Genomic DNA, 19,356 nt, shown 5'->3' on the forward strand with positions numbered 1-19,356 from the left:
ATCCAATTCCTCTATTCCGCTGCCGATCCTGAAAAACACTATGCACATGCTGGTTAGATGCACCCCCACCCCCAACTGTCCTGACCTCTGCCACCAGCTAGCGTCCTCCGTTAGCATACCCTCATCCAGTAATTCTCCTTCCTCCAGGCTCTGCTTTTCATAATCCAGAAATGTCACCTCTATGCCTTCAGTAACCCTACCACCCTGAACCTCCAGGGCAGCCTGACAATGTGGCTTTGTGTTTTGCCCTGCCAATAAGGCTGTAAACCTGGGCTGCTAAGGGGCCATACCTTGCTCTCCCAACCGTACTGCTGATGCAGGATGCTGTGTCAGATGTCGCATTGCACCCAGGGGTCAAACAAACCCTCTGGCATGTGGGGTTGACTAAGCCATACTGGACCTTCTTTGATCAGTGATCCTGTGGTCCAACATTGCTGTCTGGCTGGTTGCATCAGAGCCATACGGAGCCCCCTCCGAGCTCCCATTCTTGCTGCCTGCTGTCACCTGTGGAAAAGAAGAACATTGGCCCAGTGTACTGGCTCCAGCCTCTTGCGCCGCCTGGGCTGCCTCCACCTCTGGCCACCAATCCCACTCATCCTGCACCTCATCCCAAGCCAACTGTGAACCCACCTGGTGGCCCGCGCCCACCTGCCTCAGGCTGGCTGCTTTGCACCTGTACGTGTGTCCATACTCACCAGCTCTGGTTGCTCTACCTCTTCACGCCCCAACCTGGAGTGCACCCTCACAAGCTTCAGCACCCCTGAACCAGAGGACCGGCATTGCTCCACTCAACTTGTTCTTCCCTTGGGTCACCTTCACTGCCATTCTCCTTACCCTAGCTCCACTGAAGCATGGCTACCACTATGGCAGCTGTCGGGCCCTTGTGTGCTGCCTGTACTTGAGCCTTCTTGTCATGTGCCATGGAATTCTTCTTTTCACCCACCCCCGGCCATTCCAAAGACACCAGACTCCCTTTCCCTACTTCCCCTGTCCCCCATATTGTCCTGACTCCCGCAGGCACCCTCTCCAACCACCCATCCCTGTCCAGGGACACAGGTGGCCAGCGGGCCCTGTCCCCACTATCATCATGCCTGGGCCTGGTCTGTTGGTCTGACCCTTCCATAGCCCTCCCCAAATCTCTTGCCTAAAGCATTGCCCCCCAATCATGCCTGCATGTCTTGTTTTACAACATTTAGTAGCCTAGAAATTCTGTTTCCTCTGTCCTCTTGCTCAGGCACCTCACCCCCACCTCACTCATAGATTTTGCAGTGCTGGGCGCTCCAAGCGGCCTGCTACACTCAGCCCTGCCTTGCCCTGCCCCCGCCTTGCCACATGTCTAGTTCCAGCTCTCATGTTTAAGCGGGACACTTAGTTTCTTAGTGAACACCAAACCAGGGTGCTCAGATCCATCCCGGTGTTGCTCTCATGCTGACTCACTAGCAGCATGAGGGCAGCATCTGGATTTGCGTAGGGAAGCATGTGGGCTGCTGAGAGTCGAGGAGAAGAGGTGCAGAAGAGCACAGAGGCGGCAGACGGCAGGTAAGCACTATTTGTAATAGTCTTTTCCACCGCTAACCCTCCTCTGTGCTGGCGTACCACTTTAATGCTACTGCAGCCGCCACTGTTTTTTGGGTTAGGACATATTTATTGGTCCTGTATAGCTATCCCTCGAGGTGGGGTGGGGCGTCCACCCTAGGAACAGCGGAAGAGACTTTTTTTTATAACCAATGTTATTGATTTTATAAGGTAGAGAACGTAGTAACATCACCAGTCATGGGCACAGTTTACAAGCCAAGGCAAGGACACGAAAAAGGAAACCACCCTATCGCATTTACCGGAAGAGACTTAATGGAATAGTTTGCACAACCTCAACTTGTAAATAGTTTTGCTCCACAAATCAGTGCTTTCCCTTTCAGGGTCCCATAGTCAATTTAAGGTCTGCTCATTGTCTCTATGCAATCAGTTGGCATCCCTCAGTACAAAACAATCCCTTTGGTGATACTTACCCATATATAGGTCTACGTGTTTTCCCTTCTTCAAAATGAAGAAGTTAATTCATTGGGTGTTTCAGCTTCCAGCTCCCTGAAAGCGCGCAAACGCCTCTCTGCACCGTTGACCTCAGCGACAGGCCTTAATTATCACATATTTTTCATGTTCGTGGGTAGATTGGAAATCGGGAGAGACTTAATGAAAAGCGTCTGTTTCCCTGACCAGCCTGGAAGGAGAGTTAGAGGGCGACAGCTGGATACAGGAACGGCCAGCATGTAAAAATATGAACGCAGTGCTGCATGCAGAGAGGAAATTAATTCCTGGCTCTTTAAAGGGACACATTTAAATGTGCTTCCTCGACGTACATAGGGCAGGAGAGTGGGTAACCAGCAATGCAGGTAATGTCAAAGTGCAAATAAGAAAAATAAGCAAAATATTTATTCTTATGTATTTTATGTTCTTATGATGGCGAGCTGAGTGTCATTTAAAACATAATCATGCGTTCTTTCCAAAATGAGACCCTTTTTCTTTTTGAATGACTTGCAAAGATTGTTTTTCAGGGTAACTCCTGCATTAAAGGTGTCCTTACACATTTCTGCTCAAGCCTGACATTTCTCCTTTATCTTTTATCCTACAGATGCCTGCTCACGGACATTATTTGGAGCAGCATCATTTTGGCTCCATTTTCATACTCATAAATGCGCGATACATATATGTGCACTTAGCACTACATATTCAGAGTGTCCAACGTTATTAATATAAAGTGTTGCGCTTAAATTCAGCACTGAAGTGCAGTCATTGTAGAACTAGAAAATCATATACACTGTGTGCTTTAACCTTATTGAAATGAAATATAGGCGTTTAGAGATTTGATAAACCATCCTCACACTATTAAAATGTATTTACCATAGAAACTAGCGTGATTTATGTAAACCTATATACTAATGTTTTAGCATTGGTATTCAGAATGTAGTTCTTAAGCACGCCTGTATTTGTGTAATCAAAGTTACTTTACACTTACTTAAAGTGCAACATGAATCAATGTTGCATTATACACTTATATGTGTCATTCATTTGTAGTTGTATGTGCACAAACAACAAATATTAATGTGCACCATTGAATAAGATGCTTAATTTGGCTTAACTATGCCTTTCTGCTTGGGTGTCTTCGTTGCAGGTACGTTCATATAGTTTGTTAGTTGACAACAGATGTCACTCTGTACTAGCGAAAGAGAAGAAGTTCTTGACAAAAAACATGGAGCGCTAGAGCGTTCATTGCAGTAATATATTGTAATTGCATTTATATGGCGCTTACTACCCTGACGAGGCTTTGAAGCGCTTTTTCGCGAGGAGCACAATACTGCGAAACCCATAAACGATTAGTGTTGAATTAGTGGAGTGAGATATGAAAGTAATTTTAGTGGTGGATAGGTTAGTCAGTTATTTGGATTGAGAAGGATAACAGAGGGATAGAAGAGGGAATAAGGTTTGCATTTATATAGCGCTTGTACCCCTGATGGGGTGTTGAAGCCCTTTTTCGGCGTGTAACACGCTACTCTGGAGCCTATAAATGATATGTGTTGAAGTAGTATAGTGAAATATGCAAGTAATAAGATAGCGGAGGGGTAGAAGAGGGAAAAAGATTTGCATTTATATAGTGCTTGTTACCCCTGATGGGGTGTTGAGGCGCTCAAAGTATCGCAGGTGACCAAGGACGATGTCATTCTCAGGGCTGGCCTGGGAGAGTTTGCTAATGTTGTAGCTTCGCACCACTAGTGATCACACCTGTTTTCGTGAGAACTTAAACACGTGGCTATTTGACATCTAATGCACCTTTCAAATCCATCTCTGAGTTATCCACCAGCGCCATGAGACTTTCGAGTGATATGTGCGCTTAACAAATACTCTATGATTTGATTTGATTTGGTTTGAAGAATAGAAAGGATAATAGAGCCCCTAATGGCGTGATCAATGCATGTTATCCAAGCGATTCTTGTGGTATTAACTAATGTTCTCACAGGATGATGTTGCCCACTTTTCTTTGTGACTTTGAGAGGTACAGACCTCTATGCTTACCCCTTTGATTCTTTCCTGAGTGTGTATTAGGCAGTGGCAGTTTCTTTGTGAGGCAGAGGGAGCGTCGCCCACCACCCGCTGCAGCGGTGGTAAACGTGAAAGATATAATGGCAATGAAATCCATTTTAGTTTTCTCTTTTAACGCGTTGCAGCCCCCAGCTGCGATAAATGGGGGGGGTGTCCTCCTCTCCTGCCGATTGGCAGCATATAGGGCCGGACGAGCAAGATGGACCTTCCAACGTACGCATGTCAGTTTGGCCGGCTCTCTTGAGCCTGCCAAAGTGACATGCGCTCCTTACGGCTCTCCACTCAGCTGTCTTAGACAAATGGGTGGGGACCAAGCCCAGGCTGAAAGGGGCTGAAGGAGCTTCCAGACAGGAAACTCCATCCAATCCTGGTGCTGCTCCCATGCTGGTAAGAGTAGCACAGGATTGGTTAGTGGGATTTCCTGAAGGCTGGAGCCCATGTAGCTGACAGAGGAGGGACCCACGAGGACATCGGATGTGCAACAGGCAAGGTAAGTGACTTTATTTTTTGTTATTTGCCATTCACGCATCCACCACTTAATTGTCTGCCCACCCCACTGGTGCATATACATGCCAGCTGCCCCTGGGCTTAGACTAACATGTATTTCACTGCCCATAGAAGACTCTAGTCTGAGCTACAGAATTGCTGACATCTTCCCGCATGCTTTCGACATTTTTATCTTTTTCACATTTCCTTTACCATTGAGACTCTTTAGATTAAATTACATTTAATAGCTTTAGACTCTGGATTAAAAGCCTTTAGATATTACTCATGTTTGAGAGAGAAGAGTGAAGACTCTTCTCTGAACACCAGATTCTGCTACTAATTTTTTGTATTGCTGTGACTGAACTTGTCTCATATTGATGCGGCTGAACGTCTCCTGGAGGTTTGGTTATCCGGTTGTTATTCTGTACCTTTACAGCATTGTATTGAGATTGATTTACATTATCCTGACTGATAACTTGTAATACAACATATTGACTATATTGACTGATTCCTGTTCCTTAATGTGTAGCCAAATGGGTTTCAGTGTTAATTATGTGTGTTTGACCAAGTGCTAACTCCATCACCTTCCAGTCGCATAAAAAGGACAATCGGATGACTAATGGTAAGAGGATCGGCCCAGTGCTGGATCACCCTCTACCTTCATGCACTCCCCTTCCTTCCTGGCTTTTATTCTAGCTTCTGCTCATCATTATGTTTCTCGATCCTGCCATGTTCCTTCTCCTTTTCCTTTTACCATATTACTTTTGCAATTAGTAAGTTCAACTGCACACAGACTCACCTGCTCACTGTGCCTCCGAGTGCATGCATGAGTGTTGTAAGTTGCTAGGTGATGACCAGTGGAACTTGTGATCAGCCAACATTTTCATGCTTTTGTGGTCATCTTGGTTAGGCCTTTTGCTCATAGATATTTACTGTCCTTATGTTCCTGCTTTGTGATACCACCCTTTTGGATGTAAAATTTTACTTTTATTGGTAGGAGGTAATCTGCTAAGTCATTCCTATTTTTGAGACCTGTTTGCTTAATTATTTTATAATAAAACTAGCAGCCCGTCCCGACGTTGTCCGGGTATGAAATAGAATGTGTGTAATGTGTGTATTTGGCAAGGGCAATTTATTGTAAAATCTTGCGGTAGACAACATTTTTTGTTTCATTAGAATAGGGACGGAGAAGGGCCAGCTGCAGCCCTGGTTGATGTTAGCATGCGCGTGTAATTGGTGTAGTGATCTGCCGCCTGAGCCCGGCTACACCCCTGGTTGATGTTAGCAGGCGCGTGTAATGTCGTTGAATGAGAGAGTTATCAGCCGCGGGTAAATCCATTTAATGAGAGAGTTCAGTGACAGCTAGTAGGAGAAGCTGCAGTAATTGTCCCCGCAGACACGCTCATTTGCGTGTTCCCCCGCTTGAGGCCCAGATGCAGGCCTGTTGGATGTTAGCAGGCGCGTCTTCCCCCGCTTGAGGCCCAGCTGCAGCCCTGGTTGATGTTATCAGGCGCGTGTAATTAGTGTACTGATCCGCCGCCTGAGCCTGGCTAGAGCCCTGGTTGATGGTAGCAGGCGCGTCTAATTTCGTTGAATGAGAGAGTTCAGTAACAGCGCGCAGGAGAGGCTGCAGTAATGTTACTTACCAGGCCTCCAGCTGAACGAGTTTGTCATGCCCCCAGCACACGGCCACAACAGACGATCTTCTGATTAATGTACGACCCACATGGCATGAAGAGCGGAACGTAGCATACGCCCCCAGCGTTTCTCACGCCCCAGCGTGCCCCTTGATGCGGCGCAGTTGCGTTCACATGGCATGAAGGCCGGACACACGCTCCCAGCATTTCTCGCGCCCCCAGCGTGCCCCTTGATGCTGCGCAGCAACGTAATTGGCGCTTGTATGTACGACTCACATGGCATGAAGGGCGTACACACGCCCTCAGCGCTAGTCACGCCCCCAGTGTTTGTCACGCCCCCAGCACACGACCACAGCCCACGATGTGATGGCCGTACCACACGCCCCCAGCGTTAGTCACGCCCCAAGCCCACGCCCACAGCACAACGCAGACACGCCCACAAGGGACTACTTTGCTGGCACGGTTCTTTTACCTTTTAAATGTATATGGTGTCCTACTGTACAATTGTATGTCTTGCACTGTATGATTGTGATGAACACCGCTGTTTCTTGGAAAGTTAATAAAAACAATTAAAAAAATGAATATGGTGGCCGTCTGCATAACCTATGTCCTTCTGCTGCAACTGACCTTTCCAACACTGTATTGGGTGTTGTGATTGGTGCTGTGGTTACTGAGATTACCCGCCTCAAAGGTTTGGGCTCTCTCTTTATAATATTAGTATGGAAGAGGCACAATGATTAAAGAAAATGGCAGCCGGAACTCGGGTGACAGGATCTCTAAAAGCCTGCATTGGGTCTCTGGTCAGTCTTTTCTCCATCTGTCTTGGGAAGGAAAAGTTTGCAGGGTTTTATATGTACTATCTAGAGTTTGACCCACGTTGCTTAGATTTTTGTGTGTTTTATGTTTTTTGTTCCCTTTGGACCCTCAACAATGGATCATTATAAGTCCCATCTCTGCCTCGATTTAGGCCATCTCCCATGCCTTTCACATTCTTCTCTCTCTCTTGAGTCACTCATGACATCTAGATAGTCTTTGGTACACCTGTCCAATATTACTTGGGATGCCTGGCATTATTGATAGCACAGATATCACTCCTTGTCAAACATATTCTCTGGTTCTAGACGACAGTGAGTGAATCTCATTCTTGCTGTTTTTTGGATTGCTGCAGCCATTGGAAGCTATACAGGCAGGTTTTTTAAGTAGTGTCTCTACAGTAGAGGTTTTGTCATGCAGAGGAAACAGTCAGGTTCTTTTCTTTTTTAATTGGCTTTTGGGTCCAGTTGCCACAGTTTTAGAAGTGTTTCTTTCCGATTAGACCACATTCCATGTTTTTTTAAATTTAATAATGACATTGCTATACATATGTTTTGTGATATTTTTCCACACTTGAAAGTATCCTGACTTTTAAGACATAACTGCATATTAGATGGTGTACACACTACTTCATATTCAGTGAAATGGGAGAAGTGAAGTAAATTGAGTATGCAATTTATTTCACCAATCACCTAACATCACAAAATTACGTTTCTTTTAATAAAATGTGAAGGAAAACTCTTTTAGTTCTGGCTAAGACGTACATGGTCAGGTTGGGTGCTGCTCGCTTCTTGAGTACCTTTGATCTGACCAGTGGCTATTGTTAGTCACATTGGCATCTAATGCCAAGGAGAAGACTGCATTCTCTATGCCAGTAGAGTTGTGCAATTTTAGAGTCATAACTTTGGGGCTTAGGAATGCTTTGTGTCTTTTCAGTGCCTGGTGCACTATGCTCTCATAGGGCTGGAGGAGTTCCCTGTGGCCTCCCTGGCCTACATTGTCAGTCAGTCAGTCATAATAACTTTATTCTGCAGCAAAAATAATCGCATAAAAGTATTCTACAAATAAACAATCATCAGTTTTAAAATCCTTATCAGTTAAAAAAACAAAAGCCAATATACACTGCATAAAATACAAAATACAGTAAAAATCTTAAAAGAATAACAAAAGCCATGTCAGAAGAGAGTCAGTTCTTATGGATGTAAACTGTATTAGATGGCTTGCCCCATTGTTTTGCTTGTGTAGCTCAGCCTATGAAGGCAGTCTCCTCTTTCTTATAGCAGACCAAAGAAACGAGGCCAAGCAGTGGCATACAAGGGGATTAGCTAATAATAGGAGATAATTAAAAGCTGGGCGACAGTGTCACAAAGTTGAGTCTATGCGTAAGCGGCAGAATATATCTACATTGTCATTTTTAGCAGTTCATGGGAGAACCACCTGAGACATTTAACGCCTAGTACAGGGGATTTTCAGGATACAGGGAGCAAAACTAACGATCATGAAAACCAAGTTCCAGGTGAGGCAGTGCTATGTAGTCTACCTTGGGCCTCAGATGGGAAACTGGAAGATCTATATATTGTTGTTTACATCCAATCTTTGTTGAAGTGGTAGCTTTCCACAAAAAAAATTCAAATAGAAGCCTTTCTGGGGATCATTCTATACCACAGGAACTTTCTGGCCAACTATGGGACCACAGTTGCACTCTTGGCAGACCAGACATCCAAGAAGCAGCCTAAAATAATGCTATGGACTGTGGAACCTCAGAAGACCTTTGAGGAACTGAAGGCAGCATTATGGAATGCAACTGTATAGAAGGCTCTTGACAGTGGTCAGCCATTCATTGTTTAGATTGACACACCAAACAAGGGACTGGCTCAACTTGGTATAAAGGATAGAGAGCACCAAGTGGCCTTTTTTTTTTTTTTCGAAACAATTTTTATTATTTTCATTTCGGGGTGTTAAAGAATTGCAGCAACGGCACCACTCTCTGAACACCAGAGACGTAGTGTGCAAAAGACATGCATCATCTATAGGCAGCACAAGCAATATTCAATAGGAACATTTACCCCTGAACTCCCATCCCCCCAACCCCCATCCCAGTAGTCTCCCTCCCGGATCCCACCCCTAACCCCTCACAGTGTCAGTGTAGTCCAATAGCTAAAACCGTTAAATAGCAGTCCGTGCATGGATCCGTTCACCCCAGGTCCATAAGCGAGTGTCCGTCTTCAACATCATGACCCGCTGGTGGTTCCAGCCACAACCCTCTATAATCCGCCCACCTCTTCCAAATTTTAAAGTGCTTTCGAGGGCAGCCCCTGGCAGCAAACACCGGACGCTCCAGCCCCATACAGAAGTCTAATCCCCTCTTCCATACCCCTAGCAAGGGGGCCCTTGGGTCTTTCCAGGCTCGGGCGATATCACGTTTGGCCACTGTTAGGCGTTGCCGGGTCCATCAGAAACCTCTCAAGGGCATAGGCTGGATCGCTACGATCCCCATACCACCAATTGTTCAGCACCAACAGGTGGGACGCTTGGTAATAGGACAGGATATCCGACGTGGCCAGCCCCCCGCAGTAAGTGGAGAGAAAACACGTGCGAAGCGCCACTCTCGCTACCCCGCCCGCCCAAAGGAAATGGCTCAGCGCCGAGTTCACTCGATGAAAACATTGCAGTGGAATGGGGAACGGATGGTTTTGTAGCTGGTACAGTAGGCGCGGGAGAGCCACCATCTTAAATATGGCCGAGCGGCCGTATACATTCAGGGGCATTCTGGACCACGTCGTCATGTCCGAGCGCACACGATCCCACACAGGCAATACATTGCGAGCCCACGAAACCCCGGGGACGTCCGTCAGGAATATCCCCAAGTATTTAATGCCTCCAGTAGCCTCCTGCAACACATCCGCCCAGGGCCCCAGACCCCCGCGATCTCCCAGCGTCGATAGCGTAGACTTCCGCAGGTTCAGGCAGAGGCCCGACACCTCACCAAAGATACGCATAATTTCCAGGACCCTCGGCCCGACCTATTTAAGTCCGTAAGAAAGAATAGGACGTCGTCGGCATACAGCGCTATCCTGTCAGAGGGTCCCGCCACCCACTCCACACCTCGCAGCTGAGCGTCCATTCGCACCCATGCCGCAAGTGGCTCCATCGCCAGGGCGAATAGGTAGGGCGAGAGGGGGCAACCCTGGCGGGTGCCCCGGCCTATAGGGAAGGGGTTGGACACCGCTCCCGCTACTCTCAAGGAAGCCGTTAAGTCGGTGTATAGCAAATGTACATAAGAAAGAAATCGGGGCCCCAGGTTTAGGCGAGACAGAAGGGCACGTAAGTAAACCCAACTCAGGGAGTCGAACGCCCTGTCTATGTCCACCAATAGAAGCGCCGCCGAGAGCCCGGCTGCTCGAGCCGCCTCCACTACCACCTGAGCACGCCTGATATTGTGGCGTGTCGCCCTTCCTGGCATGAAACCGGCCTGGTCTGGGTGAACCAGATCCGCTATGTACGGGAGCAGACGATTAGCCAAGGCCTTTGCCAGCAGCTTCGCCTCTACATTCAGGAGTGAGATCGGCCTGTAAGATTCATGGTTTTTAGGGGACCTCCCAGGTTTACAGAACAGCACTATTTCGGCATGTCGCCAGTCTGCCGGAAGGCGCCCACTGTCCCTCGCCGCCTCCAGCGCTCGTTCATAGTAGGCTCCCAGCTGGAGGTGAAACATCTTCAGGAACTCACAGGGAAAGCCATTGGGCCCCGGGGCCTTGCCAGTGTTCAGCTCTGCCAGCGCTGTGCCCAGTTCCTCGGCTGACAATGGAAGGTCAAGCTTGGCACGTCCCGTATTCGACAGCGCCCTTGGCGGGAGATTCGCCAGGAATTTGTCCACGTCCTCCGCCGGGAGAGACTCCCGAGGAGTATATTGAGCCTCGTAGTAGCGTGCAAAGCTGGCCGCGATAGCTGGTGGGGCCGTCACCGCTTCACCCGCCTCATCACAGAGGCCCGGCAATGAGTGTGTCTGGAATGTAGACTGGCATAGCCTATATAGCATGGTGCCAGATTTGTCTCCCCACTGGTAGATCCTACTTTGTGTAGCCAACCAGAGTTGGCGAGCCTCGTCCATCAGCAAGGAGGTGTATGCCCCACGGCATTGGCATCCCCCCAGTCGTACATTTTACCTCTAGATCTCTGACCCTAAGTGCCGCGTCAGTGATAGCCTCCCTTCGGGCCACTCGGGCTGCGGCGCACCATGCAATATCCACCCCACGGAGAACCGGTTTCAATGCCTCCCAGAGGGTCACTGCGTCAGTTTCCGGCCTGTCATTTTCGTCCCAGTAGTGGGCTATGGCGGTCCTCATATGTGACTGATAATCTGCTTGCTGCAAGTGCCAGGTGGAGAGGCGCCATCTAAAAGGCTGCCGTCTCCTGTCTAGGCGGAGGTCCAACAAGACCGGAGAGTGATCGGACAGACCGCGTGGGAGGATGGAAGTGGAGGCTACCCTTTCTATCCAATTCTGGTGGACGAACAGGTACTCGAGTCTAGAGAACGACCCATGGACTGCCGAGACGTAAGTATATTCACGGCTATGCGCATGTTGATATCTCCAAGCATCAATCCAGCCCATCCCCTGCACCATGCTTTCCAATCTAGTCGAGGCATCAGCCAAGGGGCCCCCTCCCGGTCTGTGTCGATCCATGCTCCCATTCATCACGTCATTCCAGTCACCCCCTACTATCGCCAACACATTTGGGATCTCGGCCCACACATCAAACAGTTTCTCAACTAGGGCTGCCTGCAGTGGAGGTGGGGCATACACACTTCCGAAGACCACAGATTCACCCCCCACCTTCCCCTTGATGAAGACATACCTGCCATGGCCATCCACACATTGTGTTTCGTGAGAATAGGACACCTTATGGTGGACAAGGATTGCAACCCCCCGAGACCCCCGCACAAATCCAGCATGATACACCTGCCAATACCCATAGCGCTGTAAGCTAAGATTCTTGGACCCAAGGAGGTGCGTCTCCTGAAGGAGTAATACATCCGCCTTTTCTCTCTTTCCCAGCCGCAAGACCGCACCCCTCTTGATTTTATCTAGCATCCCCCGTACATTCCAGCTCACGACTCGCAGGGAAGCCAGCGGGGGTTCTGTGTCACGAGTGTCACCCGCCATCAGGGGGCAAGTACAGCAAGGTCCTGGGTGTCAGTGACTGCACACACACATAGGAAATTAAGCGGATACAAATAGACACTGTGAGAAAACAAGTTACCCCAACTTCCCCACCATCCCCCCGTCCTTCCACCCCCCCGCTTCTCCCCCCGCTGCACCCCCATCCCTCCAACACCCCCATCGAACCCCGCAACTACCCATCCACCCCCCCACCCCATACCTCACCAACATTGAAGTACCTGTCGCGGAATAGGGTAACACCAGCCCCCAACGGGAGGCCAGGTACCTACTACCCCAATGGATCCCCACCAACTACCCACTCAAGTTCTACCTACCCCTTACCCAACTGTCCTCACAGCCCCGGGGGTAAGTCCGCCCTCCTACAGGCATGCCCCAACCCACAACCCCCATGTATACATACTAATCGGAGCATACAGTGAAATGGAAAGTCACAAGCAAGAACATCTCTTCCGGTGTAGCCACGGTCGAATGGGATGTGTCCCGAGCCCCAAGGCCAGAATGTACAGCGTAGCGCGCGGCCTCAAGACGCCGATGTCGGATTATCCACCTCCTCAGCCGCCCCGGCCTCTCCAGTGTGGGAAGGTTGACCCTTCCGGGGCGCGAACGCCAGTTGCTTCTGCTGCGTGACCTCCGGGGAGTTCTCGAAGGTCCGCCTGTTGATGAAGAGTCCGAGTCTCTACCCGGAGGAGAATTCACCCTAATGCGAACTGTTTCATCCGTCCAGGCAAAGACCTCCTCAGGTGAGTTAAAGAACTGTGTCCGGGATTGAAAGACCACTCGAAGGCGAGCTGGGTACAGCAGGGCGTACTGAATCTTCAGTTCTCGCAGGCGCGCCTTTGCCGCCGTGAAGGATTGTCTTTGTTGCTGCACCAGCTTAGTATAGTCAGGAAAGATAAGGATCCTTTGATCGTCGTACATCAGGGGCTCCTTCGCCCATGCCTGTCGCAGGATAACATCCCGGTCGTGGTAGTTGAGCAGTTTGGCGATCACGGGCCTAGGACGGGCACCCACGGGTGGCTTCGGGAGCAGTGCGCGGTGCGCCCTCTCAACTACAAAGCAGCGCGACAGGGAATCCGGTGGGAGCCACCCTTCCAACCAACGGGTTAGGAAGTCCGCCATGTCGCCCTTCTCGCAATCCTCCGGAAATGCCATAAAGCGTAGATTGTTCCTCCGGGCCCGACCTTCTGCGTCTTCAACCCTGAGCGCGAGGCCCTTCTGTATGCCCTCCATGGTAGCCACCTTCTTTTTTAGGATCACCACATCATCTTCTACCTCGTTGATCCTGGTTTCGGTCTCGGTGATGCGGGCCACCGCATTGCGCAGGTCTTGTCGAAGCAGGGTAAAATCCGCGCCGACGGCCCCAATTTTTGCGTCTAACATGTCCCTGGACTGCGTGATTGCAGCCATGAGGGCCGCGTTGTCTGGGCCCGGTCCCTGAGAGCCTCCTGCGGCCCCGGCCCCGCCACTCAGCCCCGTGAATTTGTCTATAGTGCCTTGTTTCGAAGTGGTGCCGCTATTGCCCCCCCTCGTCATGGTGAGCCACTGGCACAGGAGCGTAGTCTAAGCAGGCCGCGGGGCTTCGGAGGAACCCCTGTCCCACCCCGGGTGCGGGCCCCTAGCCGCGACCACACAGTCTTTGTAGGCGGCACCGAAGAACCAACCGGCCACTCAGGAGGGTATGGTCACAGCAGCGCCCACCAGTCAAAGGAATAGCGCTATTGTGCAGGATAGAGTGTCCAGTGCCACGGATCCGTAGCCAGGGGGCCGAGGCGCTAGCTTCCAGGCCAGCCGCGTCCGTCTGGTCTCCGTTTGGGGTTTCCGCCGGTAGGACCCACCAGTCCCACTCTGATATCCGGGTCCCCACTGGGGGGGAGGGGGGCAGAGTGATGGGGGCTCTGGCCGATGAGGGCCGAAGGTGGAAGCGTGTCAAGCCCTTCCCCACACTCGGATCGCCTGACTCTCGCGGTCCGACTAGGCCGCCGAGTGAGAGCAGGCCCAGTTGAGGATGATTCCCCTCCCCTGCAAGGTCTCCCGCCCGAGCCGGCAGCTTACCCGGCCTCCGATGGCAGGACGGCTGCAGGAGATCACTGGGGCCCCTCCGCAGCAGCCGCCGGCAGGTCCCTGCGCAGCTCCGGGTCCGTCCGCTTCCAGGAGTGGGGCCCGGCAAACTCCGTCCCGCTGCACGCCGCGGCAGCTCACTTCCGGCCAGGCGCAGGCCAACGCAAGGTCCCGGCTTTCCTGAGCGGCACAGGCCCTCCTGACTCAGGACACGGATCTTCGGCAGAGACGCCGCTAAGGACCCCGAACCACCGCCGGAGCCTCCTCTGCGTCGTTGGCGGCTAGGTACTACACCAGGGCGGCAGTGGGTCAGGGCAGTGCAGGATAGTTGACAGGATTAGTCACCGGCGGGACGGAGCTCTCTTAGAGTGCGACCGCCATGATCGCCGCCTTGGCCACGCCCCCACCAAGTGGCCTTTAACAGCTACAGATTACTTTCTAGAAAACAGAGCAGGGTAGATATTTGAAAAAGAATACATTGCATAGTGTGGGTCCTGAGGAGGCTCCAGTTTTGCTTGTTTAGTATGAAGTTTCCTTATTTGGTATGAAGTTTTAAACAGTTCACAAACCACTGAAGTGAAGTGGCCTTTCTTGACACTTTTTGCCGTCCTGACATGTGTACTTCTTCAACTGTGTAGTTAGGTTCTAGGAAGTCTGATTTGGAAGTGGTGTCTTTTCGATGGGAAATTCACTTGTAAGGTAAATTGGTACATACCCTTGCCCGAGCACCTGACTCCATATACAACTGGTATCTGACTTTTTGTTTGGCCCTAGTTTCATGGTAACCTAATATGCATGCAGATACCTAGGTCTGTCCCTTGTAATGCAAAGTCCAGAATAGGTTTTGTGACCTAGAGGGGTGCAATAAATGTGCCTTCATATTTTGCATAGGAGTTCTGTCAATGCTCAGGGTGAGACACCTAATGCTATGGTGGCTGGGTATTGTGAATTTTTAGTCTGACCAGGAATTTCTGTTTGTGTCAGAGAGAGTCCTGACCTCTCTAGTGTAAGGGTCTGCTGTTATGAGAGCCCGCCCCCCCCTAGAACCATGCGCTGACTTCATATGTGCATGTTCAGTACAGCAGTGAATGTGCAGCACATCTGTGGTTGTAGGAGTCTGTGTGGTGTGAGTGTGAGTACTGAGATCAGTGGGATTCACTTTGGATGCCCCTGGTGAAGTATGATGACTGCTTCCTTGGACAGTGGAAGTGTATTGCTTGCATTCCTGTGGCTGGAGGTTGGAGACCCAGACTCTGGATGGATGGAGACAGGGCTTCAATTAAAAATTCAGTGATGGCCATGTCAGCAAAGGCCAGCTGATGCATTCGTCCTGAGCACTGCCATTTGGTAGATGGTAGGGGTGAGAGTCGGAACTCTTGTTTTGTTGCTCAGTATGAGGATGTTTCTTGGCAGGACATTTCCTTTTGTCTTTCCTTGATAGCTGTTTCTTGAAAAGCTGATGATCGCCAGGTGCAGAGCCTGCCTTTTGCCCATGTTTTGCATACTGCTGTTTGGAGCCAGCTCCATTGCTACCTACCCTGAAAGCCATATCTTTGCACCAAGGTTGTGTCTGAGGAAGACACCTTTGAAAGAGATCCATCCCAGACTAGTTCTGTTGCCTTAGACAGAAAGTCCACATCCTCTAGCTGCAAAATGTGTTAGAAAAAGTGGGACTAGACCACATTACTTTGTTACAGTCCCAAGTTCTTCTTGAAAAAGGACGGGAGTGCTCTGCAGAGTACTTGAGGAGCTGCTGTGTAACCAGCGCTGGTGTCTGTCTCCTACCTGTTTCCTGGAAGTGAGAAAACATCACCTAAAGTCTGCACTTTCTGTTGGAGGATTTGAGGGTCTGACTTAAGTGTCTAGAAAACTGTCTGCTGAGAGAAGGAAGAAATGTGACTGGCCCTGCAGGAGGAGAGGCTATCCAGGAGGAGGAGCCCAGCGCATTGCGTGTGTGAAAAAAGAAGCCTGAAGCAATCCTTGCTTTTATGTGTCCATTCGTTTGTCTGAGCAGTTCCTTTTTGTACTGCACCAAGACTTTTACAAGGACAAGTACCACTGGTATTGCTGCTACCGACGTCAGAAAGAGGAACCATGTAGCTGCCAAAGCAGAAAGCTCTAATTACCCTCCAGGGTGCAACTGCTGAAGACACGACATTCCAAATGAGTCAGCCCAGATTCTGCAAGTGCTGAACCTGAATGCCTGTTTCCACATGACCGGGGAGGCCACCAATTGGTAACAGCAGTGCCACTGCGCAGGCTTGCCACACTGACTTTATTCAGCGATTACTGTTCTAACTCAAGGTCAATAGTGTGCTATTGAAGCCACTGCCACACGGTTGGGGTTTCAGACAGCACCAGCCACTGGGTTAATACTACAACGCCAACCAGTAGGTAAAAGCGAGGTCTTACAAGAGAGACTAGAAGACACTGAAAAGTCTGTCAAGTAGACTTGGACTTTGTTGCCAGAATGAACGCAAAGAGTAAAATACATTGAACAGAGTTGCACAATTGCTTAGTGGGGGTACATGAAGAAATCTGCATCTTTACCTAATGTTTATGCCCACAGTATATTGGGGACTATGGTCATGATATATCTGCTATTGGGAAGAGAGAGTATACCAGTAAGGGAGGGTTCTCCTTACTGAGAATTGTAATTTACATCCATATAATTGCATCCAAATAGAACTGTCTAGTATTTAGTTCTGGTGTGATGTTAAAGCACTGTCTTTTACCTAAAACATAAGTACTGGGCAGGAAAACACAACATTTTGTCTAATGGTTGACTTTGAAGTTCTGAGCACTTGTATCTCCCATGCTTCCCCACTGAGAAGCTCTACACTGCTCGTTACCTTGAGAGGTAAGCGTATAAAGGGTTGTGATTTATCCAGTTTGTAGAGCCATTGTAGGAGGGACCACAAGATCAACGGCGGCAAATTACCTCAACCACCACTGTCTGGGCCCAGTAGCCCCTGCCTGCCCCAGTGCCTCCTCTCCCACCAATAGGGTCTGATCATCATGCACAATACGTTTATTTCCTAATTTCAGTTCCACAGCAACTAGTTTGGAATTAATACTAGCTTATGTTCTTGCAATTTTTGTCGCCACTGGATGATTGCAAATATGCACAATTGTGGTAGATACAAGATGTGCTCTTCTGAATCTTAACAATGCTCCTTAACACATGATATCAAGGGGAGATAGACGCTCCAGTGGGGAGAGAGAAAGGAGGGCTGGGTGGGATTTGGTGGATATTGATAACCGACTTCGCTAGAGCAAGCGGTAGTTATTGTAGTCTAATATCAGGGTTGGGAACTTGTACATGGACTAGAGGTACATAATGAGTTAGTCCTCCAGGTGCGAGCTTTAGGAACTTGCCTGTAGATTTTGGGATGTTGAATAGAGTTCCAGTGACAACCATAAGAACTTTCTGAGTTGCCTGAAAGCGCTTTGCACAAGAGCAGGAAGAAGGGCGTTACACTAGTAAAGTATCAAAGTCTGATGAATGTTTTGGCTATAAGGGAGACATGGTGATGGTAGTTCTTAGAGATTCATGCGTGTTGTAATAGACTGAGGTGATAATACAGATAATGAATGAAGAGAGTGGGAGCCTGATGTTGAAGAGGATTTCAAGATTCTTGCATATTTGGAAGAAAAAGCAAACCGGGTGAAAGGTAAAAAGGCATAGGTAAGTGGAAGGACCTGGGCCTTGGCATTAAGTGTAACCCTGGGAGTAGTTCGCGTAGTAGCGCTATGCGTAGATACCTAAAGTTAACTTCGCACTACGTGAGCTACTCGTAGCTACATGAACTGGGTAGTGCACTATGCAAAGTGCTGTTCGCACTGATTGCACAGTGCAACCACTGCAAACCGCATCTTGCACAGTGCAAGCGGTTGTTTTCTGCCGCTCTAGTAGATATCTACTCGAGCAACAGCTTTCTCAATGCGTACTGGTAGTTTCTCATTGCGAGCGGTCGCGAGAATAAGCGACCACTCGCAATGAGAAACCTGACCTCCCCGCGTTGAGAATTTCGCCGAGAAGTTTCTTTTCCACGCTTGCGATCTGCAACTTGATGTTGCTGATCGCGAACGAGGAAAAAGCCTCACCGGGATGTCATTTTGCTCGCTCGCGGTCACCTACTTGATGTTGAGGACCACGAGCAAGCAAAATATGACTGCTACGCTAAGCGTGTTTGCACTGTGCTATGTGCAATTCGCGTAGTGCGAAGTAGCGCAAACTTTGCAAACGAAGCGAGCAGAGTCTTCGTTTTTTGACAAGTTGATGGTGAGGCTGTGAGTTACCCTTCAGTTGCAAACTCAGAACACATTTTTAAGAAAGATGAAAGTGATGAAGTTTTGGATGTGTTAGGTGATGATGAAACCCTCTTAAAGATCTATTTAAGCGAAGCTTGGTGATTCTGTTAAGCAGCTATGTTGCAAATGAATCAAGGTTATGGCCATGTTATAAATGGTTCCACAGTATAAAATAATGCTGTTTAACAAAATGCTCTTCATTCCTTAATAACTGTAGGCTGAGCGATCTGCATGGCAGCTAAACTGGAAGATGGACTACTTTATACCTGGATACCGACAACGAACAGCGTCCAGACCCAAATCAGGTGTGGTACAATCTGTCTTAACTAACTAGTGGAAAGTCTTGTTTGATGTGCAACGGAAAGAGGACGGATGAGGAAGTAAGATAGAGGAAGCAAGAGTAAAGAGAGAATCCGACAAAAAAATAAGAACGTGTGATTTTAGTAAATCCATGTTTGTGCTTTTATTGGTAGATGTGAAGGTTTTTTGCGGTTGTTGTGTGCAATGTTCAGCTAACAATGAGTCTGCACCACAGTATATAGTTCACGTAAGCTTTAACAGAGAGAAAGATAATTAAATAAAAGGTCATGATGAAGCTTTCCTTAAGGATTATTTTGAAGAAGGAAATCAGATTCGGACTCCTCCTTCAGTTGGAATGGATTCATAATTCTTGGCAATGATGTAATGCTTTCAAATTATGGACAATAACATAACGTGTAGTTCATCAACATAAAATAGATGTTTTCGGATCAGTTTGAATATATACGTAAGGA

The 19,356-nt window shown here is 48.9% G+C and overlaps 1 protein-coding gene across 3 annotated transcripts in view; it reads left to right on the plus strand.

Annotated features, from left to right (window-relative positions):
* Nucleotides 1-19,356, plus strand: part of LOC144824675 (uncharacterized) — a 1,660,589-nt gene that overhangs the window by 1,269,844 nt on the left and 371,389 nt on the right. For all 3 annotated transcript variants that reach the window (XM_078683712.1, XM_078683710.1, XM_078683711.1), the window contains exon 12: nucleotides 18,801-18,888. In XM_078683712.1, the coding sequence (XP_078539838.1) occupies nucleotides 18,801-18,888 (88 nt within the window). The remainder of the gene's footprint in view (nucleotides 1-18,800; nucleotides 18,889-19,356) is intronic.

The sequence above is a fragment of the Lissotriton helveticus genome, chromosome 3_1 (genome assembly GCF_964261635.1).
Source record: "Lissotriton helveticus chromosome 3_1, aLisHel1.1, whole genome shotgun sequence".
NCBI classification, from domain to species: domain Eukaryota; kingdom Metazoa; phylum Chordata; class Amphibia; order Caudata; family Salamandridae; genus Lissotriton; species Lissotriton helveticus.